At 41.2% G+C, this 23,681-nt stretch overlaps 1 protein-coding gene across 1 annotated transcript in view; it reads right to left on the reverse strand.

Annotated features, from left to right (window-relative positions):
• RCL1 (RNA terminal phosphate cyclase like 1) overlaps positions 1-20,071 on the reverse strand; it is a 54,711-nt gene extending 34,640 nt beyond the window's left edge. Inside the window, exons 1-3 of the mRNA XM_057548547.1 lie at positions 19,748-20,071; positions 6,103-6,174; positions 3,352-3,527 (exon numbers count right to left, since the gene is read on the reverse strand). Coding sequence (XP_057404530.1) covers positions 3,352-3,527; positions 6,103-6,174; positions 19,748-19,883 — 384 coding nt within the window. The 5' untranslated portion in view covers positions 19,884-20,071. The remainder of the gene's footprint in view (positions 1-3,351; positions 3,528-6,102; positions 6,175-19,747) is intronic.
• Positions 20,072-23,681: the final 3,610 nt, after the last annotated feature.

The following is a 23,681-nucleotide window of genomic DNA, read 5'->3' on the forward strand; positions in this document are numbered from 1 at the left end:
ACGTAAGTACACCTAGAACAGTGCCCAGCACACAGTACATTTCTTTATCCTTTCAGGACAGTACTGAAAAAGAATGGACTCTTCACACACCAATTGGCCAGCTGTTGGCACCAGTAAATATCTACTGGGGGCTCTAGTATCAAATCACCGAGATTCAAAGGAGACCTCCTAGAAGTTTTCTTCTCAAAATTTCTCCCCATTTCCTATCTTTTTGCCTCCAAGGAAAAATGTCCCTACCCCTTTATACAGCACATCCCATTGTTGCCGCTTTCAACTCTCATCCTTGCTGGATGTCTGCAGAGCTACCCTTATTAAATCCCCCTACCCTTCTTATTTCAACTCTTTCCTTCTCCATTACAGCTTCGCCTCAGCCTACAAACAAGTTTAAGTTTCGTTCGTTTAAAAATTCGTAACCTCAGCTCTTAAGGAATCATCCTATCTAACTTCTGGAAGAATCTCCTAACCTTCCATGGTTCTATTTCCTACTCATTCTGAACCTGTGCCTGCCCTTGCATTCCGATGGCACTGCTCTCTCAAAGGTCAATAAAACTTCTCACTGCCGAATCTCCCTGCCCAATTCCAACTCAACTCCTGCAAAGATTGACTCTTGGATCATCCCTGGCTTCTCAGAATTCAACTCCTGCTTGGCTTCTCCAAATACTTCTATCTCCACAGTCACTGTCTGCAGCTCCTCTTCCCCCCACTCACACCTTACACACTCATTCCTCTTCTTTATTATTCTCAGTCCCTGGAACCATGGGGCCAAAATTCTACTGCACACAGAGGCCAAAAAGGGAAGTTAAATGAATGATGAGGTCAGCTAAGACCTGTATCCAACTGAAGATCTCATGCCTCATCCAAAGAGGGCAGGTGCTACTCAGCTCCAACAGATGGCTGTCGTGGAGAAACAGCCATCCAGTGCTGCCACACCGACCTACTACCATGTAAACTCTGGGGTTTCAAACATGAACAACCAATTCAGATACACACACCACCACCACTACCAGCACACTGTACAGGCCAAAGGAAAGACACCTGTCAGATTAACTGAGCCAAAAAGCCACCAGTGTGCAGCCTCGGCACTGGTCGATCTCGGTCTCCTAGGGAGTGAAATGTCAGTAGGTAAGATCCTGATGACCTATCTCTGAGGCTCCAGACAATAATTTCCAACTTTCAACTGGACATCCCCTAGGGATGTCCCACCAATATCTCAGGAAACAGGACCAAGATCAAACACGTCATCCATCACCCCACCACAATTTTCCTCTTTCTGATCACTATCCTTCAAGTCAACCAGGACAGAAATCATGGAGTTATTTATGACCCCTCCCTCCTATCCCATCTCCAATTAATTATCGAGTTATGAAGTCCCTCCCTCCACACTGCCCATCATATCTGTCCCTACCCTTCCACTTCCCTCTGCATAATGTTCAAATTAGTTGATACCTCTGCAATTCACCCTTCTCTCAACCTCCATAGTTATCTTCCTAAAACTATGACTGACTCTGGGGCTTCCCTTCCTCCAGAAGGCCCTCCCTAGCCCTCAGCACTTTGCCAGAGCCCAGAGGTATTCAGCCTTGTAGCCTCCCTAGCTGTGTTCACAGCTGTCTATCCCATGAGACCACATTCCCTACGGGCAGAACTCATCGTATTCATCCTTGTGTGCAGACAGTAGATGTGGACATAAACTGATGGGGAAACCACACATTAAAGAGAAAGTTCAAAATGAAGAAGCCACAGGTTGAAGAAGTTACTCCTTATCCAGGATTAGATGTATTTATTTTATCCTGGGCTGGAGCCAGGTACTAACCAAGGTCATTTTAGTCATGCAGCTAGCAAAAGCAGAAAGTCCTGTGGCATGTGAAAACAAACAAACAAACAAACAAAAAAAGTTTTTTAATACTCTGCAAAAAAAAGAATTAAGTACCCTTTCTAGGGAATTCATCAATTAATCTTTGTCACTGTTAATATGTAAATTTTAATACTGCCAGTGATAAAAGCTTTTAAGATCACTGGCAATTACAGAAAGAGAACAAAACTGGGACACACAGTGCCAGCGTCTCCTGTCTGCTTCAGGGCCTTTTCCCAACATTCAAGGCACCTTCCCCTCCCCCTCCCAATCGGAAATGGTAGAGATCTCCTCTCATACTTTTAACTGAAGGACCCATTTCCTAGAATCTTCTGGAAAAAAGCAATCATTTGAAATTACTTTAAAATTCTAAACAGTTTATGCAACATTCCTATACAGCTAAGAATTTCAGATCTTGCACTGTACTCAGGATCCTGAGAAGAGTTTATGCACCTGAATTCAAGAATTGGGGAGTAATTCTCTTAATGCCTAAGAACATATTAACTGTGTTTATACCCTAGTCAGTGTCCTGGTGAATACCAGCAGTCTCCACTTTGGGGCTAACTGCACCACCTAATTGGTCTTCCCTGGTTAGGGAAGCCACACACTTTACATTCTGCCACAGAAGCCACCCCTTCAGTGGTCTTGGTCCAATATCTGCAGAGGTGAAGATAAGCGTCCTCAGTCGGAACTTCACATCATGGCCCTCGGCTTGAAGATAGCTTCTCTGCACAGCAGAGCAGCCGAAGGGAGGGATCCTTGCCCCACTACGAGAGGCCTAAGGCAGGCCTGCTCTAATCAATCAATCTCCCTCACCTTCTGCTCCACCCTCCCACACACACACAAAACAAACCCATCCCAGACTGGCATTTAGATAGCTGTAGTAGCCACAATGACTACTCTATCTGTATATGAAGCTATCCTCCCTACACAGGCAGGAAAATTAGCACGCTTAATAAGAAGTGTGCTGGTGCCCCAAAACTAGCAACGCTCATATATACCTTCCCTGCCCTTGTGCCCTTTTTCTACACCTGCAGACTCTTCTCAGAAGAAGGAAGTCCTAAAGTGTATGGCTGAAGCCTGAGTCCAGATCATGCTGCAGCAATGCCAAGGAGATGTTATTCTCGGCCTACAATGTCGGTCTGCTGCCTTCCGGCCTCAACCATCACACGACCTTTTGAAAACTCCACTCTCATGCACTTCAGCCAACAGAGCCATATTTCATGTCAACCATGATGAGACGGCAAGCATCTGTTCTGAAGGTTCTTAGACATGACAATGAAAGGCACCTTGACGAACATTAACCATCGTGACTGAATGTGGTGATTATGAGTCTTGGCTCATCTCCCTCCTGGAGTGATCAACTTCTAAATTTCTAGGTAAGTAACAAAACAAACACTCTCTACAATACACCTGTGCGTTATCAGGAACTGGTTTCTCAAAAGTTGGGTTGTGACAAGAGACAACTAAAACCCACATCTTGGGATGGCCTCACTACTCACCGAAGGGTCCACCTGGTCATTGGTCACTCCTCGCAGAACTATTCTCAGCGGGTGCTTCATAAATGGAGCCAGGCAGAGAAGACTTTCCAGATAATACCCAATGCTGCGAAGGATGCTGCAGTCATGTTCCACAGATCCACCATACAAGAGGCCAGGCTGATAATATAAGGTGGTTCCTTACACCGGAGAAAAGAAAGTCAGCAGAAAAAAAAACTTAGTGTCACAAAGGCAACGAAGGCAGTAAGTCCCAAGGGGAAAGTCTGGCAAGGGCATCCAAGAGAGTTCAAAATGCCATTCCTAAGAGTCCACATACTTCACTCCAAAAGCTGACTCATTACTGTCAAGTCCCTGTAACAATAATAAACTGTGAGTGTAATTTAATAAACAGTAATAAATTAAACCCCTCCCTGAGCCATCTGAACTGCCAAAGCCGTGGTAGGGCACAGAGGAGATATCCTAACAGGCACCCTAGTCTCCCAACAGCACACTCTCAGACCGTGCTGATGTGGGGTTTACAAGTGATGCTCTGAAATCATCATGCCGGCAATCAGCTGCTTCTAGGCCCGGTAAATGAAATTCCCCATATACCACACTCACCAAACAAGGTACCTAGAGAAGGCAAGTGCTTTATGGCACTTACTTCCATTAATAGTAGCTATTTTAATTTAATAGTAACAAATGGAAATGGCTAAAATTATTGAACAGTTTTAGTGGAAACTCTGTTATCTTTATTTATTCTTTCAACTATTCATATCATCTAAAAAGTTTCTTACTAGGTTTACATATTAGAGGAAGAACCAAATAAAACAGATGATTCAGGGAGTATGAATAAGTGAACACAGTATTTTTGATGTTAATAATCTTTGGCACAATTTACCAATAAAGAAATTTAACATTAGAGGAAGGAACTATGTTCAGTCACCAAAAGAAAAGCAGCTCTTGGGAGTTTCATAAAATAAATATAGGTTTTACTATATTAAAAACCAAAATCCCAACCATCACAATCAGAATCATATTCTGATCAAAGTGGGAGAAACTCTACATCGGTTATTCTAAACACTATTAAAGTCACAAAACAATCTTTTAGGTCAAAAATCTCTCCTCCCTCCCCCCAGAAAAGACTCTATAACCACTAAACTCTGCAAATCTGTTATGCCTGCAAATTAACCAAATGATAAACTGACCAGCTCATCAGAATGAAGGCTTCCCAGGGTGGGGGGAGCGGGGACAGACACATGAGGTGGAAAGAAGCAGGATCATGTAAATGTCTTACTTCTCAACCAAAGTTGCAGATATGACCAGAAAAGAATAGAATTACCTGCCCTCTGAATCACCAATAAAAATAGCTGAAAAAAATCCCCAGCAATTTCAAAGTAAACGAGCCAAGGAAGACTAAGGGAATCATAGCTTGCAAAGGGCATCTGATGTTTTATGCCTGAAACCTGCTACAGATCAACAAGTCCCATGGCCACTTATGAAGCCAAGCTTGTCTTCTTTCTTAAGAGAGCCAACACACAGAAAAGTTCAGTTTCCTTTGTTGAATATATGAGCAAAGGCACATAGTAAATGGAGCCAAAGGACGCTTGCCATGATCGTCTAACAATGTAGATAAAAGAGTTTCTAGGGGGCTTCCCTGGTGGCGCAGTGGTTAAGAATCCACCTGCCAATGCAGGGGACACGGGATTGAACCCTGGTCCGGGAAGATCCCACATGCTGCGGAGCAACTAAGCCCGTGAGCCACAACTACTGAGTCCGTGTGCCACAACTACTGAAGCCCGCACACCTAGAGCCCCTGCTCCGCAACAAGAGAAGCCACCACAATGAGAAGCCCACACACCACAATGAAGAGTAGCCCCTGCTCGCCACAACTAAAAAAACCCCGCGTGCAGCAACGAAGACCCAATGCAGCCATAAATTAATTAATTAATAAATTTTATTTTTTTAAAAAAGAGTTTCCAACAGCAAAAAAAACCAAAAAACAAAAACAAACAAAAAAAACCACTCAGACAAAAAACTAGAAACAACCTAAATGTTTATCAGTAGGGAACAGTTAAATAAGTTATCATGCTTCCATACGGTAGAATACAATATAAGGTCCACTGAAATACTAAGATGGACCTGCATGTGCCTGGCAAGAAAATTCCCTAAGACATCTGTGCTAATGAAAAAAACTGGCTGCAGAACAACATGAAGAGCAAGACCCTGTTGATGGTTTGAGATACAAAAGTACCCACGTAAGCAAATGCACATAAAGGAGACCAGGACACAGTCTCCACACTGTGACCACGGCCGCCCCTGGGAGAGAGAATGGAAGAGGAAACAGGGTGAAGGGATTTTTCACATTTTTTGCATATACTTGTATAAACTTACTTTAAAAGACAAAATAAAAAAAAAAAATTCAGCACATACAACAACCTCAGTTTGTTGGAAGATTTTATTGTGACAACATAAGTTAAATGGACATTGAAAAGTTGTATATAAATGTTAGGTATAAAATGTTTTTATTGTTTAAAGAGAAGAGGTGCTCGTCTGTTGATCTGAAATTTTCACTCTTCTAACTTACTTAAATCAAGTGTATTCTCCTTAAATTGGCAGATTTCACATACCATCTCCAGACAATTGTATCACAGATAGAAAACTGGGTCTTTCCATCCACATACAATATTTATACCATCAAAAAGAGTGAATAACAGAGGAATATTTAAGTATTACATGTAGGTGCTTTCAGGAATGGGAAGAAAAGGAGCTTACCTGTTTGGTTTATTTCAATTCGAGAACCATTAGTTATTTTGTCCAACAGCCTTATGAAGCTGGCTTCAAAATCTGTGGCGAGAAAAGAAAACAGATTGGCCTCATGTTAGGTCACCATTTCTAGAGCACATCCCATTCAAGTACTGCAGTGCGGGGTAGGTTACTTCCTGCATCATACCTGGGTTCTTCTCAGGGCCTGGGTGGCTCACTGGCTAAGGAATCTGAAGCAGTTGAAAAGCACTGACTAGCATATATATGTTTAGTAGAACTATTAGAAACAACTCAGTTTTCGTATTCCACCAAAAAATAGCAACTCTACCAGCAATCTAATAGGATATTAATTTTAGCAGAATAACACCCACTTGTCCTTCTGACCTCAGGAGTGTGTGCCAAATAAGGGAGAAAGAACAGAAAGTAGGGAAGAGTTTTAAACTCAAATTCTTACTTGCCGCAGAACACCTGACAGGGAAAATTAAACCGAGGACCACCCTTCAGTCTCAGAGGCAGTAAGAGGTTACCGTCTCTCCCATTCAACAAAGCATCCCTGGCTCCTTTCCTCTATCGTTTACTGATCTAGAAGGTATCTAATCAGTTCAGTTTTTAATTTTATTACAAAGGTGCCTGAGTATACAGTATTACTGCCACCTTTTTAATTCATGAAAAAAGACTGGAAGAAAAAATACCAAATGTTAATAAATAGGTTTCTCTTCACAGTAGGATTTTATATGAATTTAGTCTTGTTTAAATTTTAATGTGTAAATTTGCTTCAATTACTTTTACGAATAAATTGTTATCTAGAATATAAAAGCTGGTTATTCTTTACAAGGTGGGGGAGGGTAGATTTTAAATGTGAAATATGGGAAGAGGTAGAGTGAAGACTCAGGATTAAACGTCCTCTGTCCTCCTCGGTAGATTTTACACACACACACACACACACACACACACACACACACACACACACACACACAGAGGCTTTAGCTTCAACCTCCCTCCCATGAACGGGGACAAGGAAGACCAAGTCTTCTGCACTGAAGGCATGGTGACTGCCTGACGCTTTCAGTCAGTTCCTACTCTATAATAGACTAGCAGCGTTTGAGAGCACAGACCTTAGAAGTCACCTAAACTGATCCCAAGGGTGAAGCAGATCGACTAAGCAATTCCCATCTACCTGTTCTGTTACTTAACACTGTCCCATAACTCCTGTCATAGCAGATTCTGTAATCTGTACAAAGAGCACTGGGCCAGAAGTCAGAGAAACTCCCTTAAGTCCTGAAACAAGGCATAATGGCTAATAATAGCAGCTGTGTATTAATGCTTACCTATGTAATCCTTATAACCAGTAAACAGGAAGTGTTTCCCATTTTACAGAAGGCTGAGGCCCAAGAATGCCCTCTAGCTTGCCCTGGTTAAACAACTGGCAAGTGGCCGAGCCAGGATTTGAACCCAAGCCTGCCTTTCTCCAATGTCCATGCTCTGAACCACACCATAACTCAGTTTAATCCCTCAGAGTCAACCTCTTCCTCTAGAAAATCATGGTACCTTTCAACTGTAGGCAGTGATTTAACTGAAGGACCCTGCAGACGATTTAATAAGTTCCCAGTCTACATTTATTTTTAATGAAATTAGAACAGAATAAACAATATCAGAGTTACATAGTAAGGGTGTTGTTTATGAAATTTTAGTCTCAGTTTTACATATACTTGTATGTGTATTAGGTTGTGGTATAAGTAGCAACACAAAAGTTCAAAAGTAACTCAACTATAAAATTGAACTAGAAATGATTTCTATGGTCTTTTTATATAGAATATTCTATGTTTTTTAAAAGTAGGCATGATCTATATAACACAATGCCACTTTCTACTTATGTTTATAGAAAATGCAAGGTATTCTGCACAAAAAAGGAAAACCCTTGATTTGCTCAAGCTTTCACAATGCCTAAATGGGAGAGAGGAACAAACATTTATGAATAAAGCCCAAGATTATCAACTCCATAGCTTTTACAGATTAGGAAAGAAAAGAAAACAAAATTACTTTAGAAGTAGTTTTTTTCTGTTTTTTGTTTTGTTTTGTTTTGTTTTGCAATCCACAGGGGCTCTTGAGCATGAACACAATTAAAAACGCTCAGCAGAGGAACATGAGTAGGAAAAGAATGGGCACCTAAAGAGACCTCCAGGCAGGACCATCCCCTGGTCACAGTAAACAGGTGCTTCAGAAGCAGTACTTCAAAGAACCAACACAGAGCTAGTTCCAGAATCCTGGTAACAGTGAAGATATAGCTCCATCACCTGGTATGAAAAAGATCTCAAGCTCACCTAGTAATAGTCAGACTGAAGTCTCAAATTTCATTAAGACAAGATGTATAGGATTCCTTGCCCCTTCACTTCTTCAAGACTGCTCCTAAGAGTACAGAATGTCGGATATCTAACAACATTAGGGGGGAAAAAATCCCCAAAATAAGCACAAGCACAGTTTTACTGGATGGTTTAGGAATACATAATTAGGCTACACAGCTAGAAAGAGAATCAACATGAAGACCATAATGGTCAGGAGACTGGCTACCATTAGGGGCATGGAAGGGAGTGGTGAATGAAAGAGGCACACAGGTGTGCGCAATGTTCTATTTCTTGACCTGGATGGGATCACACAGATGTTCACTTTATAATCCTATAAGACTAGTTTTATGTCTTATGAATTTTTTATATTGTATTTCATATTTTAAACAAATCTGTACTATCAGGACCATCAGTTTCGGGCTTTCTTAAATACTAACTCCCATCCTACTGCCCTCCCCGTTTCCCTTGCCCCCAAAGAAGTGAACTCATCATTTCTTTAAAGGGGCTGGTAACTTCTAGAAGACTTAGTGGTGGTCATCAACCCGACCTATTCCTCACTAAGAAAGGCAAAACCATGTCTCCAAGAAGGGGAGCAAGAGAAGGAATACAATCTAAAGATCTATACTTTAAAAACAAGGAGCAAATCTCAATGAGCATTTTCACTTAAAAGTATTGTAACGCAACTCAAATTCTAGAAATATTAGTCTGCTTAAATAAATTATGACACATCTACATACCAGAACACTCTGCTGCTATAAAATTAATAAGGTTTTTTTATATACTGATATGAAACATCTCCATAGTATACTGAGTGGAAAAAAAGTAAGATGCAGATGGTCTTTGAGAAAGGAAAAAGTGTGTACTTGCTTATTTATGGGAAAAACAGCCCTGAAAAGAAACACAACAAACCAACGACACTGTTTCCTTCACAGGGAAAGAAGATTGGGAAAGAGACAGACAGACAAACAGAGACAGACTTTGTAAACCATTTTGTTCCCTTTGAATTTCATGTCATGTGTACGCGTTTTAAAAAAATACATAAAAATTAAATTGAAAAATACAAATAAAGGTATTGTAACACAATTTAAAGAGCCAATAAACAATGCTCTCATTAAATAGCCTATGAAAAATATTTATAATACAATATAGCCATTATTTTTTTAAAAACTGCTTAATTACATAGGGAAATGTTCACACTATATTAAGGAAAAAAATTTTAAGCAATATATACAGTGTGATTTCAGTTTCATTAGAGATAACTAAAAGGTAAGACAGCAAACTATTAACACATGAAATTAGGAGTCATTATTTTCATCATTAAATCCAAAAAGGTAGAAATTACAAACATATACCCAAGTCTCAGAATAAATTAAAAGATGTCTGCTCACTTGAAAATAAGGTACATATAAAAAATTTATGTATTTTATGTAATTATGCATAATGTGATAGATAATAAATTATATTTTAACTTAAATATTTACATAACATCTTTCCTAAATTATGAATAGGTCAAGAAAAATATTAAAGAGACATATCAATTTTATCAAAATATATGGGAGTCTACAAAAGAAAAACTTACCACTCTAAACACTTTAGTAATTAAGAAAAAGAAAAGCAAGAGAACAATGAACTGAGATTTTAGAAATGGAACAAAATTTCAAGCCAAAAAATAAATGACAATAATAATCTCAAAAGAAGAGATAAACAAAATGGAAAATATAGCAGAAAAAAATCAAGCTAATTCATTGAAAAAAATACAACACAAATCAATAGCCTCATTCATTTGTAAAAGGAAAGAAAATGTGAATTAATAAAATAAAAAATATAATTAATACAAAAGATTTGAGAGCTTTTATGGTAGACTATTCTCTATTATTTACTGACACATTTGGAATTAAAATGGATGGTTATGTAAAAAGATAACAAATCAAAACCAATGAAACAAATTTTAAAAATGGCACAAAAAGATAAACCCAAAACAAAGGGAATGCGAAAATTTATCAAGTAATAAACAGAAAAGAGCACTGATGAAGTTAAACATAGATAGAGTACATAAATTGTGACGTATTAATAAAATGTAGTATCATGACACAGCAATGAAAATCCACAAACTATTGCTGCTACAACAAAGATGCATCTCACAAACACAATACAGAATTAAAGCCAGACACACACAAAATACGTACTCTATGACTCCACCTATACAAACCATGGTTAATATTTTAGAAACCTAATCTATGGTGTAAAAAGTCAATTTAATGTTTATGCTGGGGATGGGAGGAAATGGTGTGACTGGAAGCAAGCACGAGAGGGGTTTTGTGGGTTGCTGGTCATGTTTTATTTCTTGACATGCATAATGGTTACCTGGGTATATCCACTTAGTCATAATTCATCAATTCATTAAGCTTGTGCACTTTTCTTAATGTGTAGTATAATTTGATAAGTTTATTTTAAAAAATCAAGTTCAAAGTAATAACATCTTTTAAAATATGAGAAAAGCAAAGAAACCCAATCATCTCTCAAATTTACCATACTAGAAATGTGATTAAATATATCTCAAAAAAACACAGCGTCAGTACAAGGAAGAAATAACAATTGAGGGAAAGGTTATTTTACCAATTAAGCAAAACGATTTCACACACTTTGATTTGACTCCACATTCCCTTTTTTTTTTTAAAGCATAATTTTTGACCTGCCAATTCCACATCTAGAACTCTGTCCCACAGAAATAGAAATATGCTAGACTATTGCACAAAAATTTTTTTTACTGCTGCTTTACGTATAATAACCATCACTAAAGGTGACTTTTTTGCCCCATACCTTCAAATTTTCCTAGATATTTTATTTTGCTTATGTAAAAACCTGTAAAAGAAGTGAAGTCAACAAAGGGCAACTTATTTCTCTGATTTATGCTGTTTTTACCACCTTCAAGTTTCCTATTTGTATCCAATTTCTTCAGTTCTAGTCCTTTTCTTTCTCTAACCTAACCTTTCTCTAACCCTAAAGCACTAGAGTATTTCCTCCACCTCAGGAAATTACTAAAGATGCAGCAGGACATTACATAATAATAAAAGGGCCAATCCACCAAGAAGACAGAGCAAGCCTAAATGCACCAAACAACGAAGGTGCAAAATATATAAAACTAAAACTGTTCAAACTGAAAGGAGAACTCAACAATGCCATCAACCAACAGGATCCAATCAACATTTATAGAACACCCAACTCACAACAGCAGAATATACATTCTTTCCAAGAGCCCATGGAACATACACCAAGACAGACCAAATCTTGGGCCATTAAAAAAATCAACAAATTTAAAGTAATTGAAATGAATACAGAGCATATTCTCCAAACATAATGAAATCAAACTGAAATCAATAACAAAACGATAACTGGAAAATATACCCACACTTGGAAGTTAAACAACACACTTATAAATAATCCATGGATCAAAGAGGAAGTCTTAAAGGCAAGAAAAAAACACATTAAACTGAATGAAAATTAAAACATGACATATCAAAATTTGTGGGACACAGCTAAAGCAGTCTTGAGAGGGAAGTTTACTGCACTAAATGCCTACATTAGAAAAGAGAAAAGGTTTCCAATAATCTGTCTCACCTCACCTTAGAAAAAGCACAAAATAAATCCAAAGGAAGTGAAGGAAATAATAAAAATAGCAGAAACAGATGAAATTGAAAACAGAAAAATCAGTGAAACAGCTGGCTCTTTAGAAAGATAAATAACATGACAAACCTCTAGCAAGACTGAAAAAAAAAAATGACACAAATCATCAACATCAGGAAACAGGGAATACCACTACAGATCCTGCAGACATCAAAAGGATAATAAGGGAATACTATGAACTCTACATATATAAAACAATTTAGATGAAATGAACCACTTCTCCAAAAAACACGAACTACCACAACTCATCAAATGAAATGGATAATTTAAATAGCCCTATCACCATTCAGGAAACTGAAAGTATATTTTTTAAAACTCCCCAAAAAGATATCTCTAGGCCTTTATAGTTTCAATGGAGAATTCTACCAAATGTTTAAAGCACTAAAATCAATTCTACACAATCTCTTTTAGAAGACCAAAAGGAAACTGCTTCCAATTCATTTTAAGCTAGTATTATTCTAGTTTAAAATACCAAAACCAGACTAAGACAGTACAAAAAAGAAAACTACAAATCAGTATAACTTATGAATATATACCCAAAAAATCCTTAACAAAATGTTAGCAAATAAAATCCAGCAATATAGAAAAAGAATTACACACCATGAACAAGTAGGGTTTATTCCAGGAATGCAAGGCTGCTTCAATATTTGAAAATCAATCCATGCAATATACCATATTAACAGACTAAAGAAGAACAATCACATGATCACATCAATTGGTGCAGAAAAAGCATTTGACAAAATACAACACTCATTCATACACACACACAAAAAAATCTTAGAAAAATAGGAAGAGAAGGGAATTTCCTCAACTTGATAAAAAAACATCTAAAAAAATATACAGCTAACATTACACTTTGTGGCAAAACAGTGGACACTTTCTCCTTAAGACAGGGAACAAGGTAAGGAAGTTTGCCCTCATTACTTTTATTTAACATAGTGCTAGAAGTCCTACCCACTGCAATAAGGGGGAAATAAAAGGCATAAAGTTCAGAAAAGAAGAAATAAAACTGTTGCTATTTGCAGATGACATGACTGTCTACATAAAAAATCCCGAAGAATCTAACAACAACAGGAAAAACACACACTTAGAACTGTTAAATAGGGGACTTCCCTGGTGGCACAGTGGTTGAGAATCTGCTTGCCAATGCAGGGGACACAGCTTCGATCCCTGGTCCAGGAAGATCCCACATGCCATGGAGCAACTAAGCCCGTGTGCCACGACTACTGAGCCCATGCGCCACAACTACTGAAGTCTGCGCTCCTAGAGCCCGTGCCCCACAACAAGAGAAGCCACCACAATGAGAAGCCCACACACTGCAACGAAGAGTACCCCCTGCTCGCCGCAACTACAGAAAGCCCGCATGCAGCAACAAAGACCCAATGCAGCCCCCCCAAAAAAAAGAACTTGTAAGTAAATTCAGCAAGGCTGCAGGACACAAAATAAACATCCAAAAAAAAATGAATTGTATTTCTATATACTACCAATAAACACATGGAGACCAAAATTTAAAATAAGATACCATTTACAATTGCTCAAAAAAGTGAGACATTTAGGTGTAAATTAACAAAACATGTACAGGACTTATATGCTAAAAATGACACAATGCTGATGAAAGAAAACACAGATCTAAATAAATGGAGAGATATACTATGTTTATGAATTGGAAGACTCAAATACAGTAAAGATGATAACTCTCCCTAAGTTATCATATAGGTTTAACACAGTTCCTGTCAAATCCTAACAAGATTTTTTTGTATAGATAAAGACAAGATTATTCTAAACTTTATATGAAAAGGCAAAGGAACTAGAATAGCTAAAACAATCATGAAAAATAAGAATAAAGTTGGAGGGATCAGCCTACCCAAATTCAAAATTTATTATATACATATAGTAATCAAGACAGTGTGGTACTGACAAAGGGATAGACATATAGATCAGTGGAATAGGACAGACAACCCAGAAAGAGACCCACACAGTATGCCCAACTGGTTTTTTACAAAGGTGCAAAAGTGATTAAATGGAAGAAAGATAGCCATTTCCACAAAGGGTGCTAGAGCAGTTGGACATCCATAGGCAAAAAAAATGAACATCGACCTAAGTTTTAAACCTCATACAAAAAAATTAACTTAAATATAAAATGTAAAACTTTTAGGAAAAACAAGAAAGTCTTCAGGATCTAGGGCTAGGCAAACAGTTCTTAACACCAAAAGCACAAGCAATAAAAGAAAACTTTGATAAATTATATTTCATTAAAGCTTTCCCTCTGCAAAAGACCATGTTAAGAGAATAAAAAGACAAGCCATAGAGTGGGATAAAATACTAGGAAACCACATATTTGACAAAGGAGTAGAATATGTAAAGAACTCTCAAAACCTAACAGAAAAAGAAAAAAATCTTACTAGAAAATGGCAAAAGACATGAAAAGTTGTTCAATATCATTAGCCATCAGGAATATGCAAATTAAACTAGAAGACGGCACTACACACTAATCAGAATGGCTAAAATTAAAAATAGTGACAACACCAAATGCTGGCAAGAATGCAGAGAAACTGAATCATTCCTACATTGCTGGTAGGAATATAAAATCTACACTTATCATTAGTATAGTCGTCAGGCCTCCCCCAATTCTAGTTATCAACAACTTTGAGTCCCAAACAATACTGAAATAAAGTATAGGTACATCCTTGTGGTATAACAAGAAATGTATTTGGTCTTTGTTCCTGGCACAGAGCTCCTAAAACCCCTGAAAGTTCCAGAGCCACAGGAGTCTCTTTTAAGTTATTCATACAGAGGCCCTTTTGAGCACACCTGAGTTTATGCTATGAATTGACTTAGGGTGGAGCCCCTAGACAGCCTCAGGATGGGGCCCATCACCAGAAAAACCAAATGATTAGAGGGTTAGAACTTTCAGTCCTACTCACTGACTTCTGCGGGGGTGGGGGGGTGTCGAGGTATGCCTAGAGATTAAGCCCTATAAAAACTCTTGAACAAGGAGAGAACTTCCAGGTTGGTTAAAAAAAAAAAAAAAAAATCTACATTCTGGGAGAGTAACAAAACCCCATTCCACAAGAACAGAAGCTGCTATTTCAGGACCCTTCTGGACCTGGCCCTATGTACCTCTTCATCTGGCTGTTCATCTGTATCTTTTATAATATCCTTTATTGTAAACTGGTAAATGTAAGTAAATGTTTCCCTGAGCTTCATGAGACATAATTTTATCAAATTATCTGTGAAACCAGAGGTATGAGTGACCTGGACTTACGACTGGGACTTGTGACTGGCACCTGAGGGGGTGGAGGGAAGTCTTGTGGGATTGAGCCCTTAACCTGTGGGATTTGATGCTATCACCACCGAGACAGTGTCAGAACTGAGTTAAATTTGTAGGACACCAGTGAACATCCACTGAGAATTGGAGAATTACTTGGTGTGGTGAGAAAAACCCACACATCTGGTGTCAGAAGTATTGAAAGTAGAGGATAAAAATAGTTTTCCCTTACAATCCTCCTTTTAGAAGATCCAATTTATGAACAGCCAGATTTATCCCCAGAACAATATATCAGTTTGCCAAAAGATATTTTACCTTTAAGGATCTCTATGTGGTATATTTCCTCGGCACGTTTTAAAGGATTCTTTTCATTAAAATGCCACTTACCCCTCCTTTTTCAGAATCTCATCTGCTTAAGACCAAATAACTCCTCTCTCCAGTTTCACAGCGAGGCTTAGTCATGTGACCTACTCAGGGACTTGGGTAGCAGCAGTCCCGCGTCCTAACTGCTAAACCAGGGCTCTTGCCCAAGTCCATCATTTCTGTATTCTCACTTTAAAAAATTATCATTCTTGTGGAATTCTTTCCTTATGGACCTCACCTTATCCAGAAAATGTTAACTCAACTGAACCCTGCAAGATACAGCCCTCGTGAAACCCAGAAACAGAAGCACTTTGGACAGCTGCTTTATAATCTGAGGAACACTCAAGTCCACCAAGCAGTCAGATGGGAGAACAGGCCTTCCAGGCTGGAGCTGGCTGCCGTCTGTTTCCGGTTCTGTCACCGACTGGATATTCAACTTCACCAGCTATCTTACTTAACTATGTCTTGCCTTTTTTACCTTCAGTAAAACAGCAACAAAAAAATATTTATTTCCTCCTCACTGATGGAAAGAGTCTAATGAGACAATATAATCCTTCATGTTCCTCAAGAGTGAAGTAAAAATTACACATGTGGCTGCATAATTAATAAAAACCATTCCAGGATCATCTTTCTTTGGGATTCAAATTCTTCTCATTCTTTACAATTCCTCTTTCAAAGGAGGCAGTTTTATTTAAGAGATTAACAAATCTGCCAGAAGTCACAGAGTTTGACCTGTGTCTCATCCCCTTCTGAATCTTTATGCAGTTTTCTTAGTACCTCATGCTGCTATTCCCAACCATTAGGGATACGAGGAAAAGAAAAAGGTTAATAATTAAGTCTAGTAGACCAGGGTTTTTCAACATCAGCGCTGATATTTTGGACAGAATACTTCTTTGTGTGGGGAGCTGTCCAGTGCACTGTAGGATGTTTAGCAGCATCCCTGGGCTCCACCCACTAGGTGCCAGGAGCAGCCTCCCAGTTGTGATAACCAAAAATGTCTCCAAACACTGCCAAATATCCCCTGGGGAACAAAACTGCCCCTGGTTAAGAACCACTACATTATACACATAACACACAAATATTTGGAAGCCATCACCTAAAAGGAAACCTTTAGACTGAAAAGAAAACAGAAAAGACACAATTCTCTTTAAATATTTGAAAAGTTTCCATATAGAAGCAGGAAAAGATTTCAAATGCCAGAGAATAGAACTATACCAGTGGACAGAAGTTACATAATAATAAAACCAGCTCACATTTATTCTTCCTACACACCAGGCACTGTTGAGTGCACTTTCAAATATTATTTAATCCTCACAATAACTCTCTGAAGTCAGTAGTATTGGCCCCACTTTACAGATGAAAAAACTGAGGCTCAGGAGGTCCAATAGCTAATAGCAAAAGCAGAACCCCATCTCAAACTGAGATCTAACTGAGATCAAGCTCTTAACTCCCAAGCTACTACGGCCATGACAAATGAAGATTTTACCTCCACATAATAAAGAAAATGAAGAACTTTCTTACTTAAAAGCTGCTTCTTTCACCAACGGTGATTCCTGCAGCCACCATCTCAATCCTATCCGTTCAGATCAGAAGATCCAGAGAGCCTTCCTTCATAACCTCAGGGGAAGCCTCTGCTCTAACTCTGCTGAGCCCCTTTACAACTTCCTACTTCAAAGTACTCAGGCTACTCTCTCAGCTCTTCCTTAGAAAGCTCCTCGAGAGTGGGGCAACTAGCTTCTCGCATTTACACCTCCACAAAGCCTTGCACATACTGGGGCTCAATAAACCTTTTCTGAATGACTGTTCCAGAGGCACCATCCCCACCCTCCAAAGCTCACACCAGAGGGGATATTTAAGCAAGCACCTTCAGGAGATATAATTCTTGCACTTGAGCTGAAGATTTTATTGCAAATGCTGAGTTTTTTCCAACTCTCAGAATCTGGGTCAGGAAGAGTCAGAAAGGGATATGACAGATAAAACAGTCCGTTGGCTACATGTCCAATCAAGCTACCACAGACTCGTTTGACTATGATCACATATCATGTGTCAGGGGCTACATGTATTTACGTATATGTGTGCATGTATATACACTTATACTTACTTACACTTGGGTATGTATACAAAGACACATATATATGTCTATGAATGCATGTATATACGTATATCTCAGTTCCCTCTTTAGAAATTAAGCAAATGTCTATAGTGTTCCTGAGGCCTTGAATCCAGCCAAGGAAGTCTAAATTAGGGGTCTCTTTTTTCCCCCTAGTATATTAATAAGGTAAGGCAAATAAGGCTATACATAGTGTTCCTCATAAAATACCAGCACGTGTGCCAACCAGTACTACCTTCCCCATGTACCGGAGTCTGGTATCTTTTCAGGAAAATGCCAAGTGGCCAAGCCCCGTTCATGTGTGTGGCAGTGAAGAGATGCTCACGAACAGTGCACAGGGGAGAAAGGGAAACATCACTAAATTGTATCTTATGGGCACTATATTTCCATTAGAAATTGCAGGTCTCCAGGCTAAAGTACTTCTATTTCTCTTTTAAAAGAAAAGCTATGCCCAGTGTTCCATAGAAGTAGAAGCCTGTCTTCTTACCACATCCAGCTAGTGGTGAGTTCTCTAGGCTAATTTAGGGGTGAAGGGGAGAGTTGGCTGGGAAGGCCACAGAGTAGAGCAGTCAAGCAATTGCTTTGCCCAAGGGCCAGACTCAAAATAAAGGCAAGGAATGTTGAGAGGAAGAACACCTGGCATAAGCCATGCTAGGGGTCCCTCAACTTCTTCAGTGTTTTTGAGCTGTACAGTGAGGGCAGTAATAATCATGTACCAACACAAGCCTTTGTTACTGTCACCTGGTTCCTCTCCATGGTACAGAGGTTCATCTGATTCTTTCCTTCCTAATCTTCTATCTCCATCAATGACATGGCATTTTCCACTTATGTGCAACCAATCACCATTCAAGAGAAGCAGAAATGTAACCATCCAGAAGATGCATTCAGACTGATGATGAAATAGGCTGGCCACCTAGTACAGGAGCCAGTGCAAAATTAAACACATCAGTAGGGCCCAGAAAGCTTTGAGGACCAACCACAAACCCTCTCCTCCTTCAATTTGCAGATAGGTTTTTCCTTTTTTTTCTTGAACTGATTTTCCCAATTTGGGATAACCAGACAGAAGCTTTTAAATATATGAGTCATTCCAGGGGGCCAGTTGAAACTCGGAGACAATTCAACTTCATATGGGTTTAAATGGGGCCTTATTTTTCATCTATCCACCTTCGCAGGGCAAAAAGAGAGCTTGGAAGCCTATAGTTTAGCGCTTGTCACCAATTCTTTACTAAAGTCAAGGCAATTAGGCCCATGATTGTTAAAATTTCATCTCAAAGCTCCTGTCCTGCACAATCAGTGGCTGTCCTTCACAGCCACTGCTGAAAAAACACACAGAACTTTAAAAAATTTTTTAATCCACACCCAAGGAGATGTGTGAGGGCAGCCGAGAAATCATGACGACAGGGACAGCCGGTGGCGTCCAAGGGGGCAGCTGCTTCTGAGACCTGTTTTGGGACAGGGGACAAAACCAACCAGTGGTACTTTTCTCTCCAAATCTCTTTCCATCTTTACATTTGCCCATTCACCACATTTCGGTCCAACAAACTGTTTTTCTCCATTGCGAGGTTTACAGCGAGAGCAAGAGGGACTCAAGACAAGCGAGGGGGCGATGGCTGGGATATGTTGCAACACGTAATGCTGGAAAACGTGTAGCTGTTTACTACCAGCTCCCGGGAGACGCCGAGCGCCGAGCGCAGAAGAGCTCAGCCCCTGGTGCGCGGCCCCGCCTCCCACACAGCCTCCGGCGCGTTCGTTCGGGTGTGGGGGCGACACGCGATGAGCCCTCCCCAACGCGCCCCAGAGGCTCCTTGTGCGCCGGCCCCCAGGGCATCAGCAAGGTCTCCCTTCGCGCCCCACGCCCACCCTGCGCGCTGCCCGCCCCGGAGTTACCTCGGAGGCCGGGGTTGTCGTCTCTGGCCCGAATCTTTCGGATTTTGACAGGGCGCCCGCTCAGAGTAGACAGGACCAGACGCTGGCGCAAGAAGTTGCAGCCCGCGTAGCTGAGGGAGTGCGCCTGGGTCGCCATGTGCACGCCCTCTGCAACGGCGCGGGCGGCCGGGGCGAGGCGACTTCGGACGGGCGCGGGTATCGCGGCGACGGCGGCGACGTCGACAGCGGCAGTGGCGGCCCGGGCTCCCTCCCGCAGCCCCGCAGCCCCAGGCGCGTCCACGTGGTTTGGAACAGGAAGGGAGAGAGACGATACACCGGGTCAGAGGGGAGTGGGGCGGAGCCGGTGACCGCCTCTCCGCCTCCCGGCCCGGCTGGGGGCGGACCCCGCACCGGGCCACTCCGCTATTGGCTGGTGCAGGATCCGTGAGGTGCCCGGGACGCACCGCTATAGGCCTGCACTGGGGCTAGGCGGTGCCCGGGCCACGCTACCATTGGCCTGCGCTGGAGCTGGGCGGTGCCCGGGCCCCGGCAACAGCGCTTGGCTGGAGGAGCGCGGGACGGGGGAGAGGCCTGGGAGCGGCGGCGCTGGAGCACGCCTCCCCACTAGTTTCCGCGGGGTCTTTCCCCGCGTTGGGGCAAGGAGAGGCGATGGACTGGGGTTGAGTTCCTCCTACATGCCCGGTACTTAGCCTCACTACTTACGGCAACCTCTGGGATGTGTATGCTATGAGCTCCCCCGCCTTTTTCTTAATAGAAGAGAAAACAGGATTGGCGCGCTTTACCCTGTTGCAGACACCGTGCTGAGCGCGCAGCCGGCCCTATCCCCTCGCGCCCGCTGTAATCCTGAGAGGTAGTGCCATTCCCGCCCTACACTTGGGGAAAGACTTGAGGAACATTGCAAGGCTGGCAGTGGCAGCATGCACAGGAACCAAAGTCTTCCGACACCAGGCCATTACTTATGAGACACCAAGCTTTGCCCTTTTCACATCAGTGGCTTCCCTTTACAGCCACTGTGCTTTTTGTTAAGTCAGGTCCTCCCATTTTGCATGCCTCAAAACGGATAGTTGTAATAACTTATACACACACACACACACACACACATACAGCTCTTTCCACTTTCCCATCCTCTTCTAATCTTGCACACCAAAAGCTTCCCAAAGATTGGATTATGTCACTCCTCTGCTCAAAAACCTTCAAAGATAACGCAGTTATCTATAAAATGATTACAAACTTGGGAGTCCAATACCATAATACGGTTGGTTTGTAGCGATTCTCGGACAATGTCACCAGATCATGAGTTCCAGAACACATGGGGGAAGAGGGGGTTCTGGAAGGGGTCAGAGCTTGAGTAAGATTAAAGAAGGTGGCTAGCGTTATGTGGGTAAGACTCAGTTATGAGGAACCACTGAAAGGTCTGAACTCCTATAGGGTGACAGGTTATTAGAGGTGTATGTAGAGTTTAACAGAATCAGCCCTGAAGTTCATTGAGGGAGGTGGGTAATCCATGCACATTATTGCCATTTCTTGAGACTTCTTTTAGGAAGTTGACAGTATTGAAAGCTCCAGGGCCTCTGAGGGCCTCCCTTGAATCCTGCTGTGGAGGATGCCAAAGCAAGGAGAGGAACCATCACACCAGGAGTGGATGTTTTGTATATCATCTCATCTTAATTACTCAACAACCTTAAAAAACAACTAATATCTTCTGTAGCAACCCCTGTCTGTGCCCTGTTCATATCCCTTCAGCTCTTACTATTTTCAGTGCAAACCTGCTTAATTTTCCTCCAACAGCACCTAGATCTCTTTGTCTAAGGGTTTTTCCCACCTGCATGGAACTCAGCAGGGCAAAGGTGCTGGGGAATTAATGCCCCACCCCACCTCCCCCAGAGTCCTCAACCAATGGCTGATGGGAGTTGATGTATGACTATCCCAGCACCCTTAAACTTTGGGTGAGATAGCTCTGAGACATAGATTCTACAGCGTTTCCCCAGGGATCCCCAGAGATTTTAATCTTCAGTTGCCTACAGCAGGGGTCCCCAACCCTGGTAGCGGTCCGAGACCCATTACGAACAGGGCCGCACAGCAGGAGGTGAGGGGCAGGCGAGCAAGCAAAGCTTCATCTGCCACTCCGCGCCGCTCGCATTAACACCTGAACCATCCCACCCCCCCCTCCCCCGTGGAAAAATTGTCTTCCACAAAACCGGTCCCTGGTGCCAAAAAGGTTGGGGACCGCTGGCCTACAGGGGTTACTTGCTTAAGTACCTTTTACCGGCTTCCTTCCCTTCCCCGTATCCTTCCTAGCTCCCTTCTGATATTTCATGGGAATTCTCAAATAAACTACTTTCACTCAAATTACTGCCTCAGGGTCTTCTTCTGGGCAACTCCAATATAAGTTCTGATTTTTAATATTTGAGAACTGAGATTCAGAGAGAATAAATGACTTGTTTAAAGTGACATCACTAATAAATGGCAGAACCAGAATAAAAACTTCGTCTGCCTCTCTGTCACTGTCTGTCTGACTGTCTCTCTCATCTCATATCTTTGGAACCCTGAACCTCTAATAAGAAGTCTGGCTACCATGAAGCTGCCATGCCAGAGAGACCACAAAGATTTAGTGCCAGCTGTTCCAGCTGACAGCATCAACTGCCAGACATGGGAGTGAGGAAGCCTTCAGATGATTCCAGTCCCCAGCCAGCCTCTGACAAGTCTTTGGAGCCACCCTAGCTGACACCATATGGAGCACAGATGAGCTATCCTCACTGAGGCCTGCCCAAATTGAGCTAAATAAATGATTGTTACTATTTTAAGCTTTGGGTTCAGGGGTAGTTTGTTACACAGTAATAGATAATGAAACTACATATCCCTGAATCCCCTTCCCTGCATAATTCTGGGTTAGCAAACCACAAGAAACATCTTGCTTGAGATTTCAAAGGCAAACGTGAAGTCACAGCCACATTTTTTTATGTCTGAAAGGTCACTGCAGGGGACCAGGCTCTCTTGCAGCTCACGTACTTATTACCTTGTTGGCATGGAGTAGCAGCCAGGCCCAAAGCTCCTCCCGCTGCCACCTGATCCTACTTAGCAACTCTGACTCCTGGGCCAGCTGTGTATCTACCTCCATGACAAAGGACACCATCTTCTGCTGGTCACTCCCATCACTGGAGTCAGAGGCTTGGAGTCAGTGAGAGACTGATGCAGGTTCCAGCTCATCCTGCTGGCTTTGGGCTCTATCACCAGGCGCAAAGACAACAGCCTCATACAGACTGTGAAACCAGCCCCCACAATTGCATAAGGTCAGATCCCTACAATAAAGCTCTAGTGAGTGGTTCTGCTTTTTTGAGTGAACCCTGACTGGTGCACAAGCCATTACTGAAAGCCTACTGAGATTAAGGCTCTATGCTAAAGGCTTTACACACATGATCTCATTTGGTCCTCACACCAACTACCTCAAAAGTTGGGTTTTAAGTACATAGGGGTTTATAATACAGTTCTCTCTACTTTTGTTTATTTTCAACATCGTCCACTACAATTTTTTAAATCTGCTCATAGATTTTTCTTTCACACTAAATGATAAATGACATATACCTTGCTTTGTAATCACTTCCACAAATACTTCCACTTTAATAATGATAAAAGTGTACTTGGCTCAGTAGTGGATTTGGGGTCCAGAGTAGAAACAGATTCTTCCCAGTCCATAAAGAAAGTTACTCAACACCACATTTCTACCCACTCTGCTATCTCATCATCTCCTTTATTCAAATCATAATGGTTCAATGGGCTTTTTCTCACCTCAGCCTGGAACTAATGCTTACACCACTCCAATTTTAGGATGAATGCTTGTGTCCAGTGCTCCTCCTTTGGGCTCCCACAATAACTATTCACAAGTACATTTCTGCATATATATCGTCTTTTTTTTATCATTAATTAATTTATTTAT

This window comes from Balaenoptera acutorostrata, chromosome 6 (genome assembly GCF_949987535.1).
Source record: "Balaenoptera acutorostrata chromosome 6, mBalAcu1.1, whole genome shotgun sequence".
Classification (NCBI taxonomy): Eukaryota; Metazoa; Chordata; class Mammalia; order Artiodactyla; family Balaenopteridae; genus Balaenoptera; species Balaenoptera acutorostrata.